We start from the raw sequence: 27,939 nt of genomic DNA, 5'->3' as shown, positions 1-27,939 counted from the left end.
TGACCACCAGAGGGCAGCTCCTGCATTGAGCATCTGCCCCCTGGTGGTCAGTGCATGCCATAGCGACCAGTCTTCAGTCGATTTGCATATTAGCCTTTTATTACATAGGATAGGATAGCAGCTATCACCTTGGGTAAATTTGTGTGCCTTAGTTTTTCCCATGTGAAATGGGAATAACAGTACCTACTTAATAGGGTTGTTGTAGGAGTGAAGCACTTGAAATAGTCACTGGCACATAATGACCACAGTAAAACTAGCTTTTATTACAGGTTTAAAGCATTTTCTAAATCCAGACTACACCGATTTTTTCCATGCCCCGCCCCCTCCAACAGGCCCCACCCTCGTCCCCATTGGTCCCGCCTCCTCCTTCCCAGGTCCTGCTGCAGCCCGCCGGGTTCCTCCCGACACCAGGGGGCGCGGCGCTGCAGGGGACCTTCTAGCGAAGCGGGCGACGCTCTAGGCAGCGGAGGCGGCTGCTCGGTGGCAGTGGCGGCGGCGCTCTAGCCGTCGGGTGTGCGGGGCGGGCTCTCAGTGGTGCGGCCGGCGGGCGGCGATGGCGGCCGTACGGGGCCTGCGAGTGTCGGTGAAGGCGGAGGCCTCGGCGGGGCCGGCCCTGGGGCTCCCGTCGCCTGAGGCGGAGTCCGGTTTGGAGCGTGGCGAGCCGGAGCCCATGGAGGTGGAGGAGGGCGAGCTGGAGATGGTGCCGGTGCGGCGCTCGCTGAAAGAACTGATCCCGGTACGGGGGGGCGAGGGGGAGGTCGCCGGGCGAGCGAGTGCCCCGCGCCTGGACGGGCCGGAAGGGGAGGCGGCTGGCTGCCCGGCCCGGGGAGAGTCGGGGGAAGGAGAGAGGGGAGCGAGCGCCCGGGGGGCGGGGGCGCCTGGCTGGAGAGACCGGGAGCGAGAGAAAGGACGCCGGGCGCCCGGAAATGGGTGCTGAGGGGCTGCAGGAGGCGGGGGAGCTGCAGGGGGTTGAGGGCGTCCGCTTCCCGCCCCTCCGAGCCCGTCTGTGCCCGGGGTGAGTGAGGAGGGGCTGGGTTGTCTGGGCGGGAACCGAACCGCGAGCGGCCCGGACGGCGCGGCACCCGGGGCTCCGGGCGCGTCCTGCAGCGGGGGGCGGGCGGCCGGTGCCGGTCAGCGGGGCTCGGGGTGTCTTCCGGGAGGGCTGGGCCTGACAGCAGCGGGAGCTCGTGTATCTGGTGACCGAGGGTCATCTGGCCCCCGCGCAGCCCCACTGCTCTGGGGCCCCCGCCCCGCGGCCCCGACACCTGACCTTTCATGGAACCAAAACATCCGCGAATGCGCAGCGGCTCTGGCCCGCCTTTTACCACCGCGGGGACGGGGAGCGGCGTTTTGCTTGTGTTTGGTGGCCCGTTGCCCGCTTCTGGGGGCCGGCCCCAGGCCTGCCTGGCCCTTCTCCGGCCCCTCCTTGCTCGCCCAGGACGAAGGAAGGACTTGTTACCACGTCAGCAAGCCTTGCTTCTAAACTGAAATGATGGGGAAAGGTGAAAGTGGGTCCCTCGAGATAGGAAATGACAGTGACTCCGGTAATAGTAATGAACAGTGTCCCTGTACCGCTGACCACATTGTATCGTTTCACTGTCACCGTGGTTGTGAAGTCTGTGCCCTCCCGGAACTCATTCGGTGTCACACCCCTGGCAGCCCCCACCAGGTGCCAGGCACTGTCCTGGGCACTTGATCACGATTAAACGCCCTCCCGAAGTTTATGTTCCAGTTGGGGGACACACGTAAGCACGTGATTTCTGGTCGTGGTCAGTGCCCTGAGCAGAATAAAGCATGTTCAGGGCATCTCGAGGGCAGAGGGCAGGGAGGGTGTGCAGGGCGGGGAGCTGCATGGGGTGGGATGGCCCGGGGGTCCTCTGAGAGAGGGACGTTTCAGCCAAACCCTGAGTGACACAGGGAGCCAGCCGTGTGCAGGCCTGGAAGGAAGTGTCCCCAGTAGGGGCAACCGTCAGCAGAAGGCTCTGAGACGGGCACAAGTATGAGAGCAGCAAGAGGGCCGGACGGTGGGCAGGTGCCACGGAGGACACCTAGGCCCAGAGAGGCCCACGGAACCGGACCCGTAAAGTGTCACGGAGCCTGTGAACGTCAGAGCTGCCTTTTCAGGCCTGGGTCTCCCAATCCCACCCTCCTTTCGTTGCCCTGTGCTGTGTGTTCCGTCGGTCTGGGCGAGTCTGGATTTTCTGCATTTTGGTGAAGACGTGTGCTCTGTTTACCTCGAGGCCGGGCATGATGGATTGGGCCGGGCCGGGTCGGGGAGATGAGGGACTGCGCCTCATCTCGGATGCTTTTCACAGAAGCTTGTAGAGTTCCATTGACGTGATACCTTCCGTAGATGGGATTGTTTGAGGTTTGGACAGGCCCTAATCTGGAGATGGCCTCTCCTTAGAGGTGATTGCTACTGCCGTCACGGCGATGGGCTTCCTCAGGATAAGGGGTTGTCAGAGTGGGGGAAGGATTGCTCAAGAGCATGACTATCCAAAAAGCATCAGCTGTTTTTATCATGAATTTTTCCTCAGTTGCTGTCAGCATTTCTTACTCTTCCCCTCCTGTTAGGACACAAGCAGAAGATATGAAAACAAGGCTGGCAGTTTCATCACTGGAATTGATGTCACCTCCAAGGTAAGACAGACCATGATTTATTTATTCATTTTGATAAGCGGGTGAACTTGGTTCCTAGGATTAGTGGAACTGCAATTATTCTTTACCACCTGTTTTCTTTAGTTGCCGGATTAAAATTTATTTAGCTTAAATCTTATATTACACAATGATGCCGTTGTGCATTCTGGAAACATCCAGGTAGTATTTGTGTATTCTCACGTTCATGCTAAGATAAAATCACTATACCTGTGCTCAATCATATCCAAGAAAAAGTTCTGCACTGCAAATGCTTTTTTATGCTGTATACATTCTTTAAAAGTGATAGACTATTTTTACTTTAAATGAAACAAAACATGAAAAGTTCCTGGCACATAGTAGGCTTTTAGTAAATGTCTTTTATTCCTCACTGGCTGCAGGCTTAGAAAAATAGGATTTCCTGCCCTGGCTGGTGTGGCTCAGTTGGTGGAGCATCATCCTGTGCAACAAAGTCGCAGCTTCAGTTCCCGGTCAGGGCACATACTTAGATTGTGAGGTTTGATCCCTGATTGTGGGGCGTGCGGGAAGCAACCAGTTGATGTCTCTCTCTCACATCGATGTTATTTTCTCTCTCTCTCTTTCCCTTCCTCCGTCTCTAAAAACAAAAACAAAAACAAAAACAAAAAAACCCAGAAAAATAGGATTTCCTTACTGTGTGGCTATCTAAGCTTTGAAGACCATGTCAGCTGAATTATTCTCAGTACCTGGGAATGCTATCTTATCTAGTGATTGCTGTTACTAGTTGACCAACTTCACTGTAATTCCTCACAGAGCCAAGCCTATTATTTTCCTTATTATAAATAGTGCATATTTGTTGCTTTAATTGGTGATACCCAGTTTAGGCATTCTTTCTACTTTAATGTGTGCAATTGAGTGGAATAGAATCTTGAATTCTGAATAATAGTACTATGTTGCTATATTGGATGTATAAAATAAAAAATAAAAATGTCATGCTTACATTTTTATATTTTATTTGGGACTCAATCTGTCTTAGATGACTTAAAGGCCAAAAGAAAGAAGTGATCTTTTAGACAAACAAGAAAATAAAGTGGAGATGTTTTCTTATCGTAATTGAACCAGAAGTAGACTGTACTGTTCTTAATCCTACACAGTTTGCCATTATATTAAATAAATATATTAGGGGAAAGGGTGGTACTCCCAGAATTGGTACTTAAATTGTTACTAAAGAAAGGTAGATTAGCTGTTTGCACTGGGAAGATTTCAGGGGGAAAAATTAGCATAACTGTTGGGAAATAACAGAAGTGTTGTTGCTTTACCGATCCCCACAAGCTTTCTATACAGTCAGACCTTCAATTAGTGTGGCAAAGTCAGTATGTAATTAGCGAAGGGTTCCCAAGAGCTATCAGAAACTCACAGTTGGATCTGGATTTATTTTAGCTCTTGGAAAAAAAAAAAACTTACGAAGCTGATTATTTTGTTTTTCAGTGAAGCGTCAATGCTTTTTGTCACTTAAAAATGAAAACTGGCAATTCCATGGACACAAGCCTACAAAAGAGAGAGTTTCTTTGCCTCAAAGCTATTTTTAAACCAGGAGAAAGCCTTAGGGAGTGGACTGCTCATGCAGACATAATGTGGATGAGCGTGATAGGTGTGATTACCATGCACACAGACAGTGAAATGGGGATGTTGTGGGGGGGGAGGGGGCCTCCTAGAAATAGCACTGATATCAGAAGTTCTGCTCCACTTACTGCTGAAGTTCCTCCGGCAAACCTTTTAACTTTTTTGTGCTTCAGTTTCTGCACCTGGAAAACTGAGATTTGAGATTGTTTAGTTGTAATTTGTTTGAATCATGACTGCTAATAAATGAAATGTCAGAGAATTAAGCATTCCTTATTACTCACTGGATCAACTAATATTCATTGAATTCCTACTCTGCCTCAGACACAGTGATAGGCATTGAATCATCATGGAGATTATTACAAATTATAGCAGCATTAATGTACACCCTCCCAGTCATTGACTTTGAATATCCAGTTCTCTGCAAAAATTATTAAAGGTACATGGTGGCTTATTTCTTCTGATTTATTTTAGGGTTGTCACTGATGCATTATGTTGTATTTGTGATTGCGTGTGCGATCTAACTTTCCTCATTCATTGAAACATGGCTTTTTCTGTACCTTCTAGGAAGCAATTGAAAAGAAAGAACAACGAGCCAAGCGCTTCCATTTACGATCAGAAGTAGATCTTGCCCAAAGAAATATAGCCTTGGACCGCGACATGATGAAGAAAGGTACTGGGTGTTTGGGGGGAATTTTTCCACATTTCCCAGACAGTAACTTTTTCCTATCACGGCTGGTGCTTCTGGCCTCGCCTTGTATGTCCAGTCCTCATTCAAGTACTCCCAAAGGAAAGGAAGTCTCCATTTTTGAGGTGGTCTGTTTAGCTGTGTCTCAGATGTTAGAGCTGAAAAAAAAAAAAGATTGTCTCGTCAGAGGAGGCTCAAAGAACGTCACCCAGTTAGTGGCAGAGCTGAGATTAGAACCTATGCTTCTATGGACTCACCCATTCCTGCTCTTATCATAGAAAGCTTAACTTTTCTTTGTTTTTAAATGTATTGGAAGTAGCCCTAGCCAGTTTGGCTCAGTGGCTAGAGCGTTGGCCTGCAGACAGAAGGGTCCCGGGTTCCATTCTGGTCAAGGGCACATACCTCGGTTGCAGGCTCCCGGCCCTGGTCTGGGGCATGCAGGCAGCAACCAATCGACGTGTCTCTCTCACATTGGTGTCTTTCTCTCTCTCTCCCTCTCCCTTCTACTCTCTCTAAAAATTAATGGAAAAAATACCCTTGGATGAGGATAAAAAAAATAAAATAAGTGTATTAGAAGTATATCACAGTGAGACCACTTTAAGGGGAGTCAGAGCAATATTGGATTTGTGGGGGAAAGCTGTCAGTACTTCTTTAGATGCGGGCTTGTGATTTCATCTTATTTTTCTGTTTTGTTAGGGTAAGTGTTTTGCTTCCTGGAACTCACCCTGAATTATAAAGAGTAATCTGCCCCAGTCTTCTGAAGCAATTTATAAAATAAAGGGAAAATTTTTAGTGCATTGATAGCCATATTTATTATTCCATGCTAATATAAATCCATGAGTATAGCCGAAACCAGTTTGGCTCTATCCCTGCGGACTGAAGGGTCCCAGGTTCGATTCCGGTCAAGGGCATGTACCTGGGTTGCGGGCACATCCCCAGTAGGAGATGTGCAGGAGGCGCCTGATCGATGTTTCTCTCTCATTGATGTTTCTAACTCTCTATCTCTCTCCCTTCCTCTCTGTAAAAAATCAATAAAATATATTTAAAAAAATAAATAAATAAATCAATGAGTACAAAAGGTCTCTGTTGTATTTGCAAATTTAGGTATTTCTGAAGGGCTTAATAGGCAGACCTCTGCATGTTAAAGGTCTGTGCTCTGCTGTATGAGTTTCTCTAGGCTTGCTTGATTGATAAAAGCATGTTGAATGAACAAAAGAATAACTACTATTTTGGGGGAACTTGCTGTCTTACCCAGCACTGTATTAGTTGGAATATTGCATATTCGTTTCTTTTTTTTTTTTTTTTAAATATATTTTATTGATTTTTTTACAGAGAGGAAGGGAGAGAGATAGAGAGTCAGAAACATCGATGGGAGAGAAACATTGATCAGCCGCCTCCTGCACATCTCCCACTGGGGATGTGCCCGCAGCCCAGGTACATGCCCTTGACCGGAATCGAACCCGGGACCCCTCAGTCCGCAGGCCGATGCTCTATCCACTGAGCCAAACCGGTTTCGGCTGCATATTCGTTTCTTATTCATTTCTCACAACAACCCTATGAGGAGTATATGTGTTATTCCTGTTTTACAAAGAAGTAGAAATAGTCTCAGAAAAGTTTAGTAAATGCCTGAGGTTATGCAGCTCGTAAAAGTGGAGTCAGGATTTCGACCTAGGTTTATCTGACTCTAAAGCAGCCGTGGGCAAACTACTGCCCGCAGGCCGGATCCTGCCAGTTTGAAATGAATAAAACTAAAAAAAAAACACCATACCCTTTTATGTAATGATGTTTACTTTGAATTTATATTAGTTCACACAAACACTCCATCCATGCTTTTGTTCCGGCCCCCTCCGGTCCAGATTAAGAACCCATTGTGGCCCTCGAGTCAAAAAGTTTGCCCACCCCTGCTCTAAAGCCTTGCTCTTAACTGCTTTGCTCTATCGCCTCATGTATGTGATACGACAGCACAGACCCAGATCTCCTCAGTGTGTCCCAGTGGGTAGAGTAGCTTGGATGCAGAGCTCAACGCTGAATCCTGCTTTATACTTTTTTCTGCCTCATGAGTTCAAGTTGGAAATATGGCCTTGCTGCCCTTGCAGGCTGGGTTTCCAGGCATCTACCTGAGTGGACTTCTGTTTCAGGAAAAGTCCTTTGAAGGCGAAGGATAGCCGTGCAGCTTGGCGTTCATGTGCCTGCTCAGCCTGGGCCCAGGCAGAGCTCTGAAGCCTCTCATAACGGCAGCTTGCTTCCCTCCAGCCGGTGGGCGTTCATTGTGGCAGGTCATGCCTTTTCACTCTGCTGATTTTGCCTTCCTTGTCCCATGGTTTGTCTTGTTCAGATGCCATTTTCCCCATGAAGCCCTAATCACCCACTCAAATTTCTTACCTCTGTTGGTGCTGGTGCCCTCCTGGAATCTTTTTCTCAGTTCCTTTGTGAATGTGGACAAGTTATTAAACCTTTTTAGGTCAAAATTTCCTTGTTTATAAAGTGAGAATATGATACCTACCTAAATAGGATCATTTCTGGAGTTAAATTAAAAAAAATATTTTTTTCTTTTTTGAAAAGCAATCCTAATCTTATGGTTCTAAAGATATTCCTGAAAAGCAATAGATCTGCCTGGATGAGCTGGGACACGTTGCTCATTTTAATCTGTTTTTCATCCAGAAGGCAGCATAGTCTAGGGTAGTATTCCTGAACTCTGGAGAACCCTGCTGCCTATCCCAGTTCATTTTAAATTAGGATGGGAGGTAGGTGAGGGGTTTGTGTAGGTCCCAGCGATAGTTATTTTTATATCTCCCTAGGTAATTCTAATGTACAGTCAAGATTGAGAACCATTGGTATGGTGATTAAGAGTGTGGGTTCTGGCCCTGGTCTTTTTGTTCCGTGGTTACAGCATTAGCCCAGGGACTGAAGAGTGGCGGGTTCAATTCCTGGTCAAGGGGATGTACCTCGGTTGCAGGTTCCCTGGCCCTGGTGGGGACTCATGTGGGAGGCGACCAATCGATGATGTGTCTCTCCCATGTCTAGGTCTCTCTCTCTCTCTCTCTCTCTCTCTCTCTCTCTCTCTCTCTCTTTCTCTCTTTCTCCCCTCTCCCCTCTCCCCTCTCCCTTCTCTCCTCTTCCTGTTCCCCTCTCCCTTCTCCCCCTCCCTTTCCCTCCTTCCCTTCCTCTTTCTAAAATCAGTTTGTTTTTTTAAAGAAAAGAGTGTGGGTTCTGAAGCCTGGGTGCCTATATTTAAATCCTGACCTGTTCCTTTCTAGCTCAGTGACTTGGGGAAGTTACTTAGGCTCTAAGAAACTCAGTTTCTTCATAGGGAGAGTCAGATAACAGTAGTTTTCATAGGGTTGTTGGGAGCCTCTAGCACAGTGGTTCTCAACCTTCCTAATGCCGCGACCCTTTAATACAGTTCCTCATGTTGTGGTGACCCCCATTTCATTGTTACAAATTGAACATAATTAAAGCATAGTGATTAATCACAAAAACAATATGTAATCATATATGTGTTTTCCCATGGTCTTAGGCAACCCCTGTGAAAGGGTTGTTCGACCCCCAAAGGGATCGCGACCCACAGGTTGAGAACCGATGCTCTAGCATAATGTTACAGTTTCTATGTCTGATACATAGTAAGTCCTCAATAAATGTTGTTATTTTCATTATCTGGCATTTTCCATCTTCCCAGCAGTCTTCTAAGTGGCCAGCCTCTTGGGAGAATGGGAACATTGGAATAAACATCTTGACTCCTGCAGCCACATTAGGTGTCAAGTTGTTGCTTCTTCTCAATGCCAAGGGCAATAAAGATACGTTTGGTAAATGCTTACTGTATGCCACTCAGCCTTGTGCAGAGAAGGGAATTACCATTTCTGTTTGGTGGGGAAACTAAGGTGCCGAGAGGCTGAGAACCTTGCCTGGGGTCCCACAGCTAGGTAAGCAGCAAGGCTGGGATCTGAAGGCTGGTCGGGCTGAAGCCGGTTCCCCTCACCTCTCTGCCAGCTCTCAGGTAGGGTGTGGGATGTGCTGCACTGATCATTCTGCATCAAGAGTGACTTGCTACTTACTCTTAGCGACTCAGGGTCGAGCAGCTTTCCTTTCCTTATCTCCAAGATCAAAGCCTTTGTGGTTGGAAGGAACCTTGGAGGTCATCAAAAGTCACCTCCTGCCCAGCGCTGCAGGCCTTTTGGCAAAGTTCCCAATGGTCTTCTGGCTTCTGCTTGAACATTTCCTAGTGACGGCAGAAGAACTATTTATGAAGCAGTCAATTTTTGGATACATGTTAATACATGTTCCTCATGTTGAACAGAAATTGCTTTCTAATAATTTCTATTAGTTATTGTGTGACCCTTAGAACAACATTATGTTCTTTCCTCATTCACATAACAATCCTTCAGGTGAATGAGCAGTAAGCCCATTTCCTACACTTAGTTTACGTGACTTGACTTTCTAGCCTCTCTCCTCTACACTCTTTTCAATCTCTAAATGTCCTTCATAAAGTGAGGTGTAGATATTGTTGGATTCATGCAGAGTATGGCAGGGCTACACCATGACTTCTGTCTTACCATTTCATAGTGTACTCACCTTCCAGTCAACCAAAGCACCCAGGTCTTTTCCCTAGGAATTCTCCCCATCAAAGCAGTCTGGTCTAGTACTTGAGGCACTGTTTAAAAATTACTTTCTTATTTATCTTTACCAAATTATTAATTTCAAGACTCCATTTCAGTCTGTCGAGTTCATTTTCATCTTAACTGTACCTTTTAGCATGTTAGCTGTATTCCTCCCTTTGGTATGCAGGCCTCTGCATCTTTACCCAGTTGTTGGTAAATGTTGATCAGGATAATCCCATATCATGCCATGAAACATAGATCCATGAATTGTAAGCCTTAGTTTATTATCAGGTCCACATTTCATTTTATTGTCATGAGGAACTAGATTACATGCCTTAATGGTCCCGAGATAGAACTTGAATTTCTTGGTGTGGGGTAATGCTGCCAAAAAAAGAAAAGAGGTTTGTGTGGCTTGCTTCTTAGAGAACTGCCGTCATTTCCAATGGGAGAGACTTGGTTTCATTTTTTGTTTGCTTTGTAACTCTTCACCAGAGGATATTTTCTAGTGATTTTTTTAGTGAGAGTGAAAGGCAGGGGGAGAGACAGATAGAGAGAAACATCGTTATGAGAGACACACATCGATTGGTTGCCTCCCGTACACACCCTGACCAGGGACAGGGATCGAGCCTGCAACCAAGGCACATGTCCTTGACCAGAGTCGAACCTGCATCCCTTCAGTCCACAGGCCGACACTCTGTCCATTGAGTCAAACCGGCTAGGGCGAGACTTGGTTTCTTAAGGGATTGTAGATTGTTTGATCAGCTACTTTTTAAAAATTCCAGAGAATGACATTACTTTAAATTAAAAAAATATATATATATTTAGCCGAAACCGGTTTGGCTCAGTGGGTAGAGCGTCGGCCTGCGGACTGAAGGGTCCCAGGTTCGATTCCGGTCAAGGGCATGTGCCTGGGTTGCGGGCATATCCCCAGTGGGAGATGTGCAGGAGGCAGCTGATCGATGTTTCTCTCTCATCGATGTTTCTAACTCTCTATCTCTCTCCCTTCCTCTCTGTAAAAAATCAATAAAATATATTTAAAAATATATATATATTTAATTTATATATATATTATATTTACATATATTTAATATATGTATTTAATTTTCACCTGGGGATATGTTTTAATGATTTTAGAGAGAGAGGAAGGGGTTGGGGAGAGAAAGAGAGAGATACCACATCGATGAGCTGCCTCTTGTATGTGCCCCAACTGGGAAGCAACCCTGCAAACCTACAGCGTAGGTATGTGCCCTGACTGGGGATCAAACCTGTAACTTTTTGGTGTACGAAAAAAAAAAGCCATCAGCATTTTTGATGAGCTTATATACTCTGAACTGTACCCTTTTCTTCATTAGATGTTTCACAAACAACTCATGTTCACCAAAGAAAACTTGGAAAGGAGAGTAAGAAGAAAAGTTTCCCACAATCTATCACCAAATCCAGTCATTGTCAACATTTTGTGTATTTCCTTCTAATCTTTTCTGTATGCAGATTTTATTTTTGTTTTTCCTTTTCACTTGACAATCTGCCATTTGCATTTCCATGTCATTGTATAGCCTGATGCTAGGCTTTTAGATTCTTACATTTATTCTTCTACCTTTGTCTTTAGTAAATTACCCGTTGTCTGTCTCCCATATGTGCTATTTGGCAGATTGTTCTCACCCAAGCTTTGCTGCCTTCTCTTTCCTGGGAATCACCTCTCATATTCTGAGTAACTATATTTAATGTCTTATAAATTTTTTCAACATTCTAGTGTGAGGCCATGGGATTGGCTTCTTTTTCTCTGGATTTTCAGAAGTCTACTTTCCTATTCCCTGTCTTTCATTGTTTCTTTCCTGTTAAAAAAAAAAAGCAAGATGCTGCCCTCACCATCTTGCTGGTAGTCAGCACTCAGTAAATGGCCAGTTCTCATTCCCTCATCCATCTGTTCACTGCCATCTCAGCAGTTAGCCCTTCCTCATTGATTGGGCACAAATGTAGGCTCCTGCTTTGTTTTATTTTAAGCAGCGACATTGTCAGCAAGGTGAGGAAGCATTGAGCATTCTCCTTTGGCAATCTTCCATCAAATTTTGAGCTTAACAAGGTTTCCATCTCTAGTGGGTCTTGCCACAGTCGGTTTGGTTCTCTTTTGAGAATGAACTTTTCTTCCAGCTCATTGAAACGTTTGTCTTTGTAGTGATAATGGCTTTTGTATCTATACCTTCTTCTTTTGAACAGGACTGTTCATTGCCCATTTCTAGATGTGTATACCATCCTCTGTACATTAAAATAAAGCCCAGCCAGCGTGGCTCAGTGGTTGAGCATCACCCTATGAACCAGGAGGTCACAGTTCGATTCCCAGTCAGGGCACATGTCCGGTTCCAGGCTCGATCCCTTGTGGGGGGCATGTAGGAGGCAGCCGATCAACGATTCTCTCTCATCATTGATGTTTCTATCTTTCTCTTCCTCTCCCTTCCTCTCTCTCAAAATATCAGTTAAAAAAAATTTTAAATAAAGAGTCTGAGGCCAGAAGTTTTATTCCTTACCGTCGTTTGTTTTTAAGCTATTTCTGCAGGGTTGTGTTGTTGATTTTTTTTTTTTAAATAAAAGCATTATAATGTTAGAACAGTGCTGTGATGCTCTTGGTATTTATTTTTGTCAGTTCTTTTGGTATTTATTTATTTATTGCTTGTCTTATTTATGATTAAACCCTGCTATCAGGCCAACAAGTCTTCCACAGGTATTTTCCCTGGTCTGTTTTCTCTGCCGTCTCCAGGAGCTCTCCCTGTTGTTTGTTCCCTCCCTACTTCCCATGGGACCTTTTTCATCCACACTCATGTACCTTGCTGTCATCTATCATTTTCTTTTAAAATAAATGTCATCTCTTTCAGCATATTTCTTTTCTAAACACATGTTACCTGAACTGTGTAATAGGGTGGAATGTGCAATAGTGGGTGGGAAAATTCTATCATCTTTTCTGTGTCCTGTGTTTTTAGCAATCCCCAAAGTGAGACTGGAGACAATCTACATTTGCGGAGTGGATGAGATGAGTACCCAGGATATCTTTTCCTATTTTAAAGAATACCCTCCGGCTCACATTGAATGGTTGGATGATACCTCCTGTAAGTATGCCAAGTTTTCTGTTGAATGTGTTTTTGCTTATGATTTTGAAATTGTTCTTGCCACCTCAGATGGTGAATGATTATGGCCAAGACTACTTGTCTGTGCCTAACTTCTGCCCTTATTGTAGAAGAGAAAAAAAGTCCCCGTTGATGAGAACCAGATACATTAACCAGTCTACCAAATTATACCCCGTGAGTATTCTAAGTCAGACCAGGGCTTATAAAGCTGGTTGCTGGCATCTGAGCCCAGTGTACACGATTAAGGCCGCGTTACCTCCCACGATTTCCCAACAAAGGGGTGAATCGCGCTCTGTAGACTTGAGCTGAGGGCTGCGTTTTCAGGGCTTTAGACTTTGTCATTGCAACTTGCCATACAATGGATTATCCAGGGGCTGGCTCTGCCTCAGTGTCTCTAACCTAGAACTATATCAGAATCCCTGCCCTTTACCAGACTTCTCATCTCTGCTTGCTTTGGACTGTGTTTTCTGGAATTTCACCTGCTTGCACTAACCTGTGAGCTGTTTAACTTGTGAGCCAACTGTAATTTTTACCTTGCCTCCCCGCTCCAAGTCTGTTCTGATTCTGGTGACCACACTACTGGCTTCTTGTCTTGACTCACTTCTAGTCTGGCTTCACTTACTGCTAGCTTGCTGGCCTACCAGGTTATGCCTGTATAGCAGCCTGGTTTTTCTGGCTGCTTTCTTTAAAAGATATTGATTCAACGTTTTCATTGAAATAAGAAGAAACATGACAGAGTAAACTATTTTTCTCCTGTTTTCTTTTTCCTTAACTTACATTTTCCAAATCAGGGTTGCCAAACCTTTTTTATAAAGGGCTGGGCTGTAAATGTTTTAGGCTTTGCAGATCATATCGTCTCTGTCATTTATTCAGCTCTGCTCTAATAGCGTGAAACAGCCATCGGCAGTATGTAGTTGAATGAGCCTGGCTATTTTCTATAGAACTTTATTTTATAAAAACAGGCAGTGGATGTGTAGTTTATTTTACATTAATTATACCTAAATAAATCAGGTACAAATTTAAACAAATAAATGACAGATGATGGGCTGGATTTGACCTGCAGGTTTTAGTTTGCTAACCACTGCTCTAAGTCATTAAAACTAGGTAAGGGATATTGCAGTTGGAGGGACCCTTAGAATTATCCAGTTCAGCTACCTCATATTGTGCATCAGAAACCAAGAAACTGAGAAACAGAGAAGGGAAATTGCCCACGGCCACATGGCCTGTCGGTAACAAAAGTGAGACTCTTAGACCTCAATTCTGAGGTATAAATGCAGCAAATTCAATTAGTTGCTACAAAGCCAAGCGTCTGTTATGTCTCCATTGTATATGTCCGTGATGGCACCATCATCAGTGGGTGGACATCATTTAAAAGCATATCTGGATGATAAGGAAGAGCATAGGGCTTCCCTGGAGGGGCAGTGGTATAGAGGACAATCCACATTTATTTGATAATTATCATCCTCATCCTCATCAAGAACTAACACATAGCACTGTGTGCCAGGCAGTTTTATTATATCAACACTTTTTTGTGGAATCTTTGATCATTATTTTGTGGAACACGGTTGGGGAATGCAGGTCAAGGTCAATTTCATCAAAGAAGTTTTACTACTACTTCCTGTTCTTTTCATTCGTTGGTTTGTATATTTATTGCTCTCAGTCTGTACCTAGATGAGGCTTAACAATGAATAGGATGCAGTTTCTGCTCTCAGGAAACAACCATTTGGATGTGATATAATGTTTTATTTTACATTTTATTTTAGGTAATGTGGTTTGGCTGGATGAAATGACAGCCACACGAGCCCTTATCAATATGAGCTCTCTGCCAGACCTGGATAAGATAAGAAGCAGGGATGCCAATGAGGACAAGTCATCTGAGAAAAGCAAAAAAGGTAACTGAACACACAGGAGGGACTTTTGGGCTGAATGTCCTATATTTACTCAGTTGGTTTGGGTTTCTGTGCAAAGTGTTACATAGTATCTCATCACTAGTTATTTCTGAAATAGGCGTTGATGTTTTAGATCATTAGTAAATAGATGGAGAAAATAATCGAACTTTTAAATGATATGAGATGGGGTTACGTTAAAGTTCATCTTGTCCCTCACATTTAATTTTAGACAAGCAGGAAGACAGTTCAGATGATGAGGCTGAAGAAGGAGAAGTTGAAGATGAAAACTCAAGTGATGTAGAGGTTAGTAATAGGGAAAAGATATATATATATTTACATATATATATATGTAAGGTTTCACTGTAAAAAACTGCTTGCTATGTTTTTATTTAAGGCTTAAAGACTTAGTAAGTTGCGTTCTTCCTCTGGCTCTCACCATTAGACTTCCTGAGGGTGCACCATACCCTTGGTTTTGTTTTTTTAAAAATATATTTTATTGATTTTTTATAGAGAGGAAGGGAGAGGGATAGAGAGTTAGAAACATCGATGGGAGAGAAACATTGATCACCTGCCTCCTGCACACCCCCTACTGGGGATGTGCCCGCAACCAAGGTACATGCCCTTGACTAGAATCGAACCTGGGACCTTTCAGTCGGCAGGCTGATGCTCTATCCACTGAGCCAAACCAGTTAGGGCCAGACCCTTGGTTTTTAAGTTTGTGTGACTGTAATGAATGATTCATCTTGAGATCTTAGAATAGTACTCACACTTCTATAAGAGAAAATGATTTTGTTAAGAAATACTTTGAAGTGTTACCTAATAAGTAAAATTAGGAAAAAGCAAGAAATGGCATATTTCCTAACAGATTATGTACTACTGTTGGAAAAATTAAAGTGTATTCATATAAAAATATGCAGTATATAGCCTTAAGCCAAGCAAAGTGTTTGCTCTCTTGGAACCTACATTCTAGTGGAGAAGACAGAGAATACAGATATACAGGTATATAATATAATGTCAGGCAGTGATAATTGCCATGAGGAGAGTTAAGAAGGGTAAGTGGATAGAGAGTGATGGAAACCATTGTTTGACAAAGTGGTCAGGGAAGACCTCTGACTTAGAACTGGTGCTGTAATATTGAGAATGTTACTAAAGGCAGAATGCTTTCTTAATCAATGGTAACTTTGCTACTGAATAAAAGTGAAAATGGCTTTAATTTTTTATATTGAAATGCTCTTTTTTCTTAGTTGGAAACATTATCTCAGGTAGAAGAAGAGTCTCTGCTAAGAAACGATCTTCGTCCAGCTAACAAACTTGCTAAAGGAAATAAGTTATTCATGAGATTTGCTACAAAAGGTAAGTATGATATTTGCTATTGATTTTCACTATTAAAGTGATTATTGAGTGACATTAGATCAAGTAATCTCAAACTGTAATATTTTGTGCTTATGAAATGATGGCTTGCTGCCCGAGTTGGAATTTCAGACTTTGAAAGTAAATATTAACTATTTGTATTCTTTTGTGATTTCTGGCTAAAGTAAGTTATTTTCTGTTAAAACTGGTTTGGCCATGTGCTTTTCAGCCAATTTATCATCTGAACTATGAAAACCTTTTAAATTGTATATTTTTATTTATCACAGTAATAGCCTGTTGGACATTGTTCATGGTGCCCGTCAGGTCTGATTCTCTAAGGAATTAGGTCAAGTCTGTAATAATTTGTAAGGCTTTTTATACACAAATGATTTTCGGTGCACATTAAACCCCCACATGGTTTCTTTTTAATTGTTTGACAGTTAATTAGAAATGACCCTTCACTTTTGAATACTTCAATATGTATTCCTGAAGAATGAGGACTTTGTCTTACACAGAGCACACTTATCAAAATCGAGAAATTTAGCATTAATACACAATAATCCATAATCCACATTCAGATTTCATTAGTTGTTCCAAGAATTCCCCATTCTGTATATTAAACTTCCTGACACACAGTGAGTGCTGTGTGTAGCAGTGTTTGATGATGGCGACGATGATCATTGTCAAATAAATTTGGACTTTGCTTTTACTGCCCCCCCCCCCCCCCCGGGGTCCACTCCAGACCGTGTTGAAGTACCCCGTGTCTCCTCAGTCGCCCTGGATCTGGACCTGCTCCTCTGCTTTGTTTTCCTTGACTGAACCATTTCTTAAAGAGATAGGCTCATTATTTTATAGACAACCCTTTGGTTTGGTCTTGTCTCGTGCCTCTTTCTGATTAAGGTTGTGCATTTTAGGCAAGAATACCACAGAAGTGATATTGTGTTGTTTTCAGTGCCTCATATCAGGAGGCACATGATAGCTTGTCCCATACCCAGGGATGGTACCTTTTATCACTTGGTTAAGGTAATGATCACCAGGTTTCTCTAAACTGTCAAGTTTCTATTTTTCCATTTGTGATTTTAAATTTGTGGAAAGATACTTTGAGATTATGTAAGTAGCCTATTGCTCATCAAGCTTTCATGCAGTAGCTTTCACATCCATTGACTTACTAACTCCATCGTTTCTTTATTAGTTGGCAGTCTGCTATAAGGAAGAGCTTTCCCTTTTACCCATTTATTTATTTACTTACTTATATCAGTTTAGACACATGGAGTTTTATTTTATTCATTGGGCTATCATCCATTGTTATCGTTATCTTGATTCACGAATTGTCTTGGATTTGGCGAGTAGAGCCGCTTCCAGCTGTGTGCTTTTGACATGTCCCCATGATTCTTGGACCACTTTCTTTATGGCACACTAAAACATCTTGTTTTTCCGGACCCAACTTGTACTTTACCTGCCTCTGATCTGGAACCAGCTGTTTCTCCTCGGGCCTGTGTTTTGTAGGGGCGCATACTAATCTGTGTGACTGAGTTTACCCAGCACTGATACATTCACATGGGGCTGGTCCTTGGCAATCAGTGCGTGCCCAAAGAGCTGTCCGAGTCCTTTATATGTACGTGTGAGCACTGACCACCTTTCTTTCCTATTAATGGACCTTTTAACCTGAAAAAGGGATTTTCTCTGCATTTACTGATTTGAGTGGTTGAGAACATTCTAGATATATGTATGGTACTTTAAGCCATTTTGAGGAAATCACGATAAACTGGAAAAAATAGTTTATCAAATATGTGGAATTATGTATAGTCTGCTTCTTTAATCCCGATTCTGTGTTATTGGTGTATTATCATTCAGAAATGAATATTAGTCCTAGCTGATTTGGCTCAGTGAATAGAGTGTTGGCTGGCAGACTGACGGGTCCCGGGTTCGATTCTGGTCATATGCCCAGGTTGCAGGCTTGATCCCCAGTGTGGGGCATGCAGGAGGCAGCCAGTCAATGATTCTCTCTCATCATTGATGTTTCTGTCTCGGTCCCTCTCTTTTCCTCTCTGAAATCAATAACATATATATATATTTTTTTTTTTTTTAAAAAAGGAATGAATATTACCTTTCAGGGGGCAGTGAAAATGCCACCTCAAAAGCCCATTTGAGCCTGAGCACTTATAACGGTTGAAGCTCTGTCATGCTTCTTTTTTTTTAATATATTTTATTGATTTTTTACAGAGAGGAAGGGAGAGGGATAGAGAGTTAGAAACATCAGTGAGAGAGAAACATCCATCAGCTGCCTCCTGCACACCCCCTACAGGGGATGTGCCCACAACCAAGGTACGTGCCCTTGACTGGAATCGAACCTGGGACCCTTCAGTCCTCAGGCCGATGCTCTATCCACTGAGCCAAACCGGTTAGGGCTGTCATGCTTCTTAGAACCTTATGTCTTGTATTGTTGGGGTTTTATAGGGGTATTTCCTCTATGAAGTATTTCCTCCTTGACAGCTGCTTCACCTCATTCATCTCTGCTTTGCTTCTCCCTCATGCTCCCCCCCCCCCCACACACACACACAATGCCTTAGTGGGCACACAGAGAGGGAATGTTTGCAGTGCATCTTTCCCTTCTGTTGGCTGACTGTGCTGACCTGACCCCAGCTATGCAAAACGGTCTTTCTTATTTATTTATTTTTAACTATTACACATTGTTTTCACACCCACAGGAAATCCTAGGTAACTGTTGTAATTAATTTTTAGATGACAAAAAAGAACTTGGAGCAGCCAGAAGAAGTCAGTATTACATGAAATATGGGAATCCAAATTACGGAGGCATGAAAGGAATTCTTAGTAATTCTTGGTGAGTCCAAAAGTATAAAACACAATGGTTAATCTTTCTTAATCCTGTAGTTGGTGTTCTGCAGTGGAATGTCAACATGTGTGGGCTCGAAGGAAGACAGGAGGGAAGAGTGCAAGATTCTTAACAGTGGTACAAGGTGTGAGAATACAGTGGGGCCTTGACTTATGAGTGTCCCGACTAAAGAGTTTTTCGAGATACGAGCCGTCTCTCGGCCGATTTTTTGCTTTGAGTTGCGAGCTAAAATTCAAGTTACAAGCCAGCTTCAGATACCCCACTGCTAGTTGGCGCAGCGAACGTCACACTGAATGCCACAACATCAGCCCAGCATCACGTGTCTCACTTGTTCACTTTAATGATTTGACATACGAGTAATTTGAGTTACGAGCTCCATCACGGAACGAATTAAACTCGTAAGTCAAGGCCCCACTATACTGAGTTTCAGTTTCATTTCAGATGCACCTGACACTTTGTCACTGTGTAGTTGAAATTAACCAGTGGGTTTCATGGTCCTTCCTGTTGGTCTTTGATTATGTGCTTATTTTGGCAATGTTGCAGGAAGCGAAGATATCATTCCCGTCGCATTCAGCGGGATGTGATCAAGAAGAGAGCCATGATTGGGGATGATGTTGGCTTGACGTCCTATAAACATCGACATTCCGGTAGTTGCCTGCTCAGCTCTTGGGTAGACACATGTTTGGCTCCCGAAATCATATTTTTATTCTTAATACAGTCTTTTAAGGTTCCAAACTTTATCATCCTCTCTTCCTTGCCCTCACCCTCTGCCAACATATAGGAAAGTAAGTCAAGTCAGAGTTAATTTTAAATTGCCCGTACAAAGAGGTCAAATGGTTTTATAAAAGCTGTTCTAATAAAAAAGCCCAAATGTGACATAGGGAAAATGAAAATAAAACTATTCTTAAGAATCTAATTTTTTCTGTTTATGTCAAAACTGCATGAAAAATTTTTTAAAAAAATGTTATCAGATGAGCTGATTTTATTGTTCTTTTATCTGAAAATGAAAATAAGCTGCTATATCTAGTGTTTTATGCATATTGGCTTGTGCACATGAATGTCTCCAGAAAAATAGGATATCATGACTTGGTATTTTTTTTCTTTCTTCTCATCTTTCTTTTTTTCTTTCTTTGCTTATTGTAAAAGAATCATTTTCATTATGTTTTATAAAGATTTGTTTTTTATTTTGAACCCAAGTTGTGGGATCTCCCACATGCTTGGTAGAACTAGAACTAAGTCAACATACAAACATGGAATAACATGCATACACATTTATCATTGTAACAAGGACAGGGAGAGGTGACATCTGTACATTTTTATTTAATGTATATATAGAAAATTATATGTAAAATTTGCACTTTATGCAGTTACATTTTTCCAATTTCAGTTACATTAAGATATTTAAGATATTTTGATCATGTAATCTTTATATTAAAGACATTAAAAAGAGAATTGCCCTTAATTCTAGCACTATAATATACTGACTTTCATTTTGCATTTTTCCTATTTTGTTTCATAATATTATAATTTTTGTGAACATATATATATTCTATATTCAGCTTCTTCCACTACTTATATGTGCTTTTTCATGAACTTTAAAGTTATGTTACTTCTGGTGATTATGGTTTATAAAGTCACTGTGACCCTTGAAGGAGCAAATACTGAACCTTTCAGTTTGCAGGCCAATGCTCTATCCTCTGAGCCAAACCAATCAGGGCTAATACTGAACCTTTGAGAATCTGGTCATACCATTATGTCAGCTGATCAATATATAACCTTGTCTTTCTGTTTAACGACACTTTATTTTAATACATACATTTAATACAATCATCAGCATGAATTCACAGTCAACAGCACTATAACTCCTGCCTGAACAAAGCTGATATAATACACATATTTTCCTCTTAAGGCACATTACAGCCTCCTTACATTTAGGAACACTGGACAGTTTTGGCATGACTCCATAGTGAAATCACCAACAAACACCGCATAACTGAGAGACATGGCACTCACTAGACTGCAGAAAGGACACTCATGTACAGTGTGAGGTGAGCAAGAAGAAAGCACTGCCTCGTTTGACCTCTGCTGGGAAGGTGCCTGTGTGGCGACTCTTATTTTGCCACTCTGCACGTGTCCGCTAATGGCCATGAAAGCACTGTGAGCGTTGATTTTGGAGCCAGAAATAAATTAGGCAAAATCAAAAATGCAGAATCTGTGAATAATGGCAGTTGACTGTATTTGAGATAATTTCATAATCCATGGGCTGCTAGATCATACTTGACCTAGCAGTTCTTCTGTTGTAGGTACCAGAATGGCACCAGATTGGCTCTGTTACAGATAATGCGGCAATAAAGTCTTGGGCATGGGAACCCTTTCTTTAAAGAAGTCAGTGAAGTAAATAGAAATTTAGACTTGTCATTGCTTTTCCTAATGTTTTTTGTTAAATTCCTTAGGACTAGTGAATGTTCCTGAGGAACCCATTGAAGAAGAGGAGGAGGAGGAGGAGGAGGACCAGGACATGGATGCTGACGACAGGGTGGTAGTAGAGTACCATGAGGAGCTCCCAGCTCTCAAGCAGACCCGGGAGCGGAGCTCATCCAGGAGGTCCAGTGCCAGCAGCTCAGACTCCGATGAAATGGACTATGATCTAGAACTGAAAATGATTTCCACTCCTTCCCCAAAGAAAAGCATGAAAATGACTATGTATGCTGATGAAGTGGAATCTCAGTTGAAAAATATTAGGTAAGATTATTTCTCCTTTCTGTCAGTGCTAGCTTTTAATTTGGTTTTAAATACTAATTAACTTCATTTTAATTCCTCTTAGTTTTATAATCACTTTATCTGTTCTAATTTTAGTCCTTTGTAGAGTTTGAATAAAAGTGTTTGATTTTTCCTCAAAATATACAAGAAGAGATCCTTGTGCCCTGGCCAGTTTGGCTCAGTGGATAGAGCGTCGGCCTGCGGACTCAAGGGTCCCGGGTTCGATTCTGGCCAAGGGCATGTACCTTGGTTGCGGTCACATACCCAGTAGGGAGTGTGCAGGAGGCAGCTGATCGATGTTTCTCTCTCATCGATGTTTCTGACTCTCTATTCCTCTCCCTTCCTCTCTGTAAAAAAATCAATAAAATGTATTATTTAAAAAAAAAAAAAAGAAGAAGAGATCCTTGTTATAGACAGTATAAAAGGTAAAAATCACCTGTATAGTCATCCTCTCCTGAGAGAAGGACTGTTAGCAGCTGGGTGAATAACCTTCCCGCTAGTTTCATGCATACACATAACACATGGAGAAATTATAGACATAGTTGTACAAAAGTGAAGTTACGCTATACTGTTTTGCAGTATGCTTTTTCCATTTAATATGTTATAGAGATCCACTGTTTTTTCAGCTGTATGTAATCCATTGTTTGAAAGTATCATGGTTTATTTAATCCAATCTCTTATTGATGGACACTTAGGTTTCTATTTTCTTACTATCTCATTAATAAATAAATTCCTTAAATTACAATTATTGCACAAAAAATATATGTGGTATGCGAAATTTCATTCTAGAAAGGTTTTATTCACTCACATTTTCACCTGTTACCTACATACTCATCAATGTTAGATATTATAACTTTCTAAATTTTGCTAATTTTATGGACCAAAAAAATAGTTGTTTTCTTTTAATCCTCACCAAGGATATTTTTTTCCATAGATTGCTAGAGAGTGGAAGGGAGAGAGTAGAAGAGAGGAGGGAGAAAGAGAGGGAGAGAAACATCAACATGAGAGACACACGTCGATTGGTTGCTCCCTTATGAGCCCCTGCCTGGGTTGGTGAACTTGCAACCAAGGTACATGCCCTTGACCGGGAATTGAACGCGGGATCCTTTGGCCCACAGGCTGACACTCTAACCACTGAGCAACCAACCAGGACAAAGACAGTTATTTGAATGTGCTTTTCTTTGATGACTAGTGGGGATGAGGATGAGCATATTCCTGAGGGCAGACAGCATATGCACAACTCAAAGGGTTGGAATCTAGGGGTGCTCTCCCTAACTGTTCTTGGTGGTGTATTTGGGGAAAGGAAGGTACCATTCAAGCTGGTTTGTATGGCTTAGTTCACATCCTTATTTTTAGTTTTCACAGAACTTTGTAAAGACAAATGCTTCCAAAATCGTGCTGGTTCCTAGCTAGCATGGTAGTAGATGTCTTTGACGGAGAAGTCAGCCCTAAAGAAAGGGATTGCAGACTGTTGTATCTTGTCTACAGCCTGGGGGAGCAGAGGCCTCTCAATGTTCATCCCAGAAGGAGACTCATAGTTACATGCTCGTGATGGCTTACAGATATCAGGTGTGGGAACCTTGGAACCTGCTCACCTGGCTGGTCTCTTTACATCAGGCTGATCATGATTTTTGTAAATAAATAATTATCAGTGTGTAGCCTTTGTAAGTGAATGTTAGATTAGATTGGGTTTTAATTGTTTCCAGAGAAGTATGTGAGATTGTTGGGTGGGCTTTGTTCCATAGTTGAAGTGGTTAGCTGTGTCTTTTTTTTTTTTCTTCCAAGGAACTCCATGAGGTCAGATACTATATCAACAAGCAATATCAAAAACCGAATCGGTAACAAATTGCCACCTGAGAAATTTGCAGACGTCCGACATTTATTAGATGAGAAACGTCAGCACACACGCCCACGGCCGTCAGGCAGCAGCACTGCTTCAGGTACTGGTGGTCAGCTCTGGTTCTGGGCTTCGTTCTGAGCTCCGGAAGGCAGACGGGCAGGGATAGGTTTTTAGATTAAATGGTGTCATTTGTGGACGGATTTAGTTGTTCTGGTTCATTACTTCTAAATTTCGGGTTAGGCATTGGCTTTTAGGACATGAAAAATCCGACTTTTTAATACTAGCTTTCAGTATTTTTGAACCTAACGATTATTTTACTATGTATGTCATTGGTGTTTTTTAAAATATATTTTTATTGACTTCAGAGAGGAAGGGAGAGGGGGAGAGAGACAGAAACATCAATGTTGAGAGAGAATCTGATCGTCTGCCTCCTGCAAGCCTCATACTGGGTATCAAGCCCACAACCTGGGCATATGCCCTGACTGGAAATCGAACCGTGATCTCCTGGTTTATAGGTTGACACTCAACCACTGAACCATGGCGGCTGGGCAATCATTGGTATTTTTTATATGTCAGGGTAATAGAAATTGTTGTAGAAATGGCTAAGGATTTGGACTAGACAGGCGTGTAGCGGATGCTCGGCCATGCCTACTGTGTGCCAGGCCCTGGGCTAGGTGCTGGGAGTGTTCGAAGTCTTCAGAGGGGATGCAGAATCATCCTAGAACTTTGATGGAGAAACACGAGTGCACATTCCCCCGAAAGCAGAGTGGAGGAAGTGCTCTGATAGTCCTGTGAGCAGTGGACTGTGGGAGCAGAGAGGGAGCTGGATCTCCTGGCAGAATTGTGGAAGGCTTCTTAGAGAATGTGGGGAGAGAATAGGATCTCAGTTGGCAAATACAGTTTTTTGAGGAAGTAACCTGATTTTATATCTATTTTAGAAAGGTAACTTAGGAGCAGAGTGAGGTCGGGTATAGAGTTAAGTAAATAACAAAGGCCTGAACTAGGTCAGGGACCACAGAGACAGTGGACGAGAATGTCACACGTGAAGGAAGAAGACTCGGCACTGGGATGCGAGGGAGGAAAGGAGAGAAGCCAAGAGACCCAGGTCAGTGGGACGGGGATGATGGGGTGCTGTTCTCCGAGAATAAGCAAGGCGCGGAAGAGCCCATTGCTAATAAAGGTGGTTTTGTTGTTGCTGTTATGGTGTTACTGTTAGAAGGAACTCAGGAGGATAGGCAGATTTTGGGGGTGGGAGGGGGTATAGAGGAAGAACAAATTTGATTTGGGACATCTTCCCTTAATCCTTTGCTTTTCACCATTCTCATTACATTTATTGTTAAGTGTAATAAGTTTATTGAGAACTTATATGTTCAAAGATTGTGGCTTCTGCCCTCGGCTTTTGCAATATTGCTTGTTAACTAAAATGTTTGTAAATCATTTGGTCTGCTTGGTTCTACTTAAAAAGAAAAAAAAAGACAGTTGATTCTGCCACAGAAATTCCTTTCTGGAGCAGTCAGCTGAGAACCCTTACATCTGATTTTTCCTAAGGAAATCTAGATTACATACAGTATCGATTTTCAACTGGTCCTGATGATTTAGTCAGGGCACTGACCTCTTTTCTCTTAGATTGTCAAATAAAAGAATGACAACAGCCAACATGTTGTCCCATGTGGATGAATCAAAATTATACCTTTTTTTGGTCTGCCACAGAACTTTAGTAATCAGTTGATGTGTGCCATGAGATGCAAAAGGTTGAAAATCACTAGCATGGAGAGAAGATGTTGAGAAGCTTGAGTGTGTTGGCCCTTTGTCCTCACTCGGGGAGATCTGGACCAGGTCCTGTAAGGATCCCAGGTTGACAGTACAGATAGCAAAGCACACACACTTGGTAACAGTAGTACTTTTCTTTCCTAGATATACGCCAGCGGTTAGGAAAAAGACCACATTCTCCAGAAAAGGCTTGTAACCCCGTCGTTCGGAGAGAGCCCTTTTCTGATGTTCATAGTAGGCTAGGTGTTCCCAGGCAAGACACTAAAGGCCTCTATGCTGATACTCGGGAGAAGAAATCAGGTTGGTAACACTTAAAACTGATGGGGACGGCAATTGGGTAAGAAGAGCAAGGACAATGGGTAAAGCATCGAAATACTTTGTTAGTAGAGGCAGTAAATAGCAGGTGCCAAAAATATTTTTTCTTTTTCATAATAGTTGTAATACCGACAACAATAATAATAATGGTAGTAATATGGAATTTTAGTAAATAGATAAAGACCCGTCCCTGGTTCTTTCAGTTTAGCACAAATATTTTAGTTTCATGTGTGCCATTCCAGTCTTTGTCCATATACATATCCTACCTTTTCATATAGTGTTTTACCATAGTCACTTTCCTACATGGTTAAATTCTTTTTTTTTTTTAATATATTTTATTGATTTTTTACAGAGAGGAAGGGAGAGGGAGAGGGATAGAGAATTAGAAACATTGATTCAGCTGCCTCTTGCACGCTTCCTACTGGGGATGTGCCTGCAACCCAGGTACATGCCCTTGACCGAAATTGAACCTGGGACCCTTCAGTCCGCAGGCCGACGCACTATCCGCTGAGCCAAACCAGCTAGGGCGGGTTAAATTCTTTATAAATAAAACTTAATTGCCTTATAGTGTGGCTATACTATGAAATTCTAAACACATATTTCTCTATTATTAGATATTGATAAAGTATATTTTTAAAATATAATGGAGGGCGGGCAGAATCTCTAAAATTAATTTGCAGTGTTGCAGGCTCATCAGTTTGTAGAGCGTTATAGCTGGGATGATCTGGGGATGGCCCACTCCTGGCAGAATGCAGCTGTGCACAGGGTGGTGCGTTTCACCAGGGAGGGGGCAGGTGTAGCACAGACTCCCCGGTGATTCTAAAATGCTTAGCATGGAGGCCATGTTCCCTGTCTGTGAGAATCTCCCCTTGGGTCCAGATCCCTCAGTTTGCAGGCAGGGGATGCAGCCAGGGGGATGAGATTACCTGTGCAAGGCTGCACAGTGGTTGCAGGTGCACAGACCCTCCTCCCTCACCCCCACCACCACTGTTCCCTGCTCATCAGGTGTTGGCAGTACCCCTGCTTCCTCAGCATTGACTACCAAAACTAAAATGCCTTCTCATTCAAACAGGTAGTTTATGGACTCGCTTAGGATCTGCATCCAAGACCAAAGAAAAGAACACGAAGAAAGTGGATCGTAGGGCCCCTGGCACTGAGGAAGATGACTCCGAGCTGCAAAGGGCATGGGGGGCTCTGATTAAGGAGAAAGAACAGTCTCGCCAAAAGAAGAGCCGGTTAGATAACTTACCATCTCTCCAGATTGAAGTTAGTCGGGAAAGCAGCTCTGGTTCAGAGGCAGAGTCCTGATGCCCTTGGGGCCGATGGCAGCTGCCCTAAAGCCTGACATTCTTGCGCAGGGTGGGTGCACAGTAGGAACCTCCCCTGCAGGAGTTGGTGCCCCTCCCGCTTTACTCACAGAGTCACCCTCAGCTCTTGCTGCTTTAGCAAGAGCTCTTAAGAATGTGACGTGTTTGAAGGGCACCTGTCGATCTTTTGCTGCAGTTATAGTTCTGGGCCCTCGATTTTTTTCCTACCACTCCACAAGCTTTACCCTTTGAGAAAAAGGCAGCCCTCCAGATTTTGTAGATGTTTTTCTTAATATTTTTAACATTGTGTCTCTTAAAAAAAAAATGTTTTACACAGTTCATCCAAAGAGCAGAGAACTGAACTTCTCACTATTGCCTTGGCCCTGACAGCTGTTACCAGCACCCTTTTCCCAAGAAAAGTCAATTCCCAGGTGCTTATTGGACAGCCTTCGAGGGGGAAGATGAGGGAAGCTGCCAGCTCACTCTTCCAGGACCCTAGTGTGGGGGCCGAATCTCATGGACCTGACCTCAGAGGTGCACCAGTGCTGCCCAGGTAGATCACAGACACAGCGTCGGTCGTGCTTCCGTTCCTCCTGGAGATACCTGTTAGGGACCTCTTGTTAGCACTCGGCTTGCCGTGAAGATCAAGTTCAGTACTGGGGGATTTTTAGGAACAAAAAACTGTGACTTCTGGATTTGGGATGGATTTTTTTGTGCTAGGGGTGGGGTCATGGGGTACTATTGAACAATTTCTAAGTCTGTATTATGTTTAAAAAATATTAATGATTTAAGGTTTAAATTTTTAATTTTTATATGTGAAAATACTTCCTGTTGGCTACCAGGGAAGCTCAAGTGGTGTCTAATGTGCTGTTAAATATATATTATATACTTTGGAAGAAGGCAAAGAGAGGAGTCTCATTATTTTTAAATGATCCTACTTGTATTGTCTGTTGTACATAGAGTTCAGCTTGCCTTTGGCCACTGTAGGAAAACATCCACCCATCTGAGATGGGGTTCTGTTGTTCATTATTCCTTTAGAAGTAACGCATTGACCTTTTTTCTGACACCTGGAGACATCTTCCAAACTGGCAAATGACATAGTTATAGAAATTTTGTTCATTTATTTCTAGTTTTAGTTCGATTATTTTAACTAATGGGCAGTAGATTAGTTTGTTTTCCTGTCTGATTTTTATTTTGAAGTATTTAATGTTTGCATTCCTCT

General features: G+C 42.7%; 1 protein-coding gene across 1 annotated transcript; it reads left to right on the top strand.

Annotated features, from left to right (window-relative positions):
* Nucleotides 1–419: 419 nt before the first annotated feature.
* NCBP3 (nuclear cap binding subunit 3) lies at nt 420–27,619 on the top strand. The gene is made up of 14 exons (XM_081110621.1): nt 420–736; nt 2,575–2,640; nt 4,801–4,906; nt 12,489–12,614; nt 14,396–14,524; nt 14,751–14,824; nt 15,766–15,874; nt 18,614–18,713; nt 19,269–19,372; nt 21,179–21,467; nt 23,271–23,425; nt 25,240–25,399; nt 26,487–26,645; nt 27,108–27,619. Exons 1-14 carry the CDS (start codon nt 554–556, stop codon nt 27,214–27,216), a joined length of 1,869 nt encoding a protein of 622 aa, XP_080966747.1. The 5' UTR covers nt 420–553; the 3' UTR covers nt 27,217–27,619.
* Nucleotides 27,620–27,939: the final 320 nt, after the last annotated feature.

The sequence above is a fragment of the Myotis nattereri genome, assembly GCF_964212035.1.
Source record: "Myotis nattereri genome assembly, chromosome: 16".
NCBI lineage: Eukaryota > Metazoa > Chordata > Mammalia > Chiroptera > Vespertilionidae > Myotis > Myotis nattereri.
The sequence above is the reverse complement of the archived record's forward strand: the minus strand, read 5'-3'. Positions and strand labels throughout refer to the sequence as shown.

Coding starts and splice junctions, on each gene's coding strand:
- NCBP3 (XM_081110621.1), top strand. CDS start 554: ATGGCGGCCGTACGGGGCCTGCGAGTGTCGGTGAAGGCGGAGGCCTCG. Junction 15,875..18,613: donor CATGAGATTTGCTACAAAAG/GTAAGTATGATA, acceptor ATTAATTTTTAG/ATGACAAAAAAGAACTTGGA. Junction 26,646..27,107: donor TCTCGCCAAAAGAAGAGCCG/GTTAGATAACTT, acceptor TGGCCCTGACAG/CTGTTACCAGCACCCTTTTC.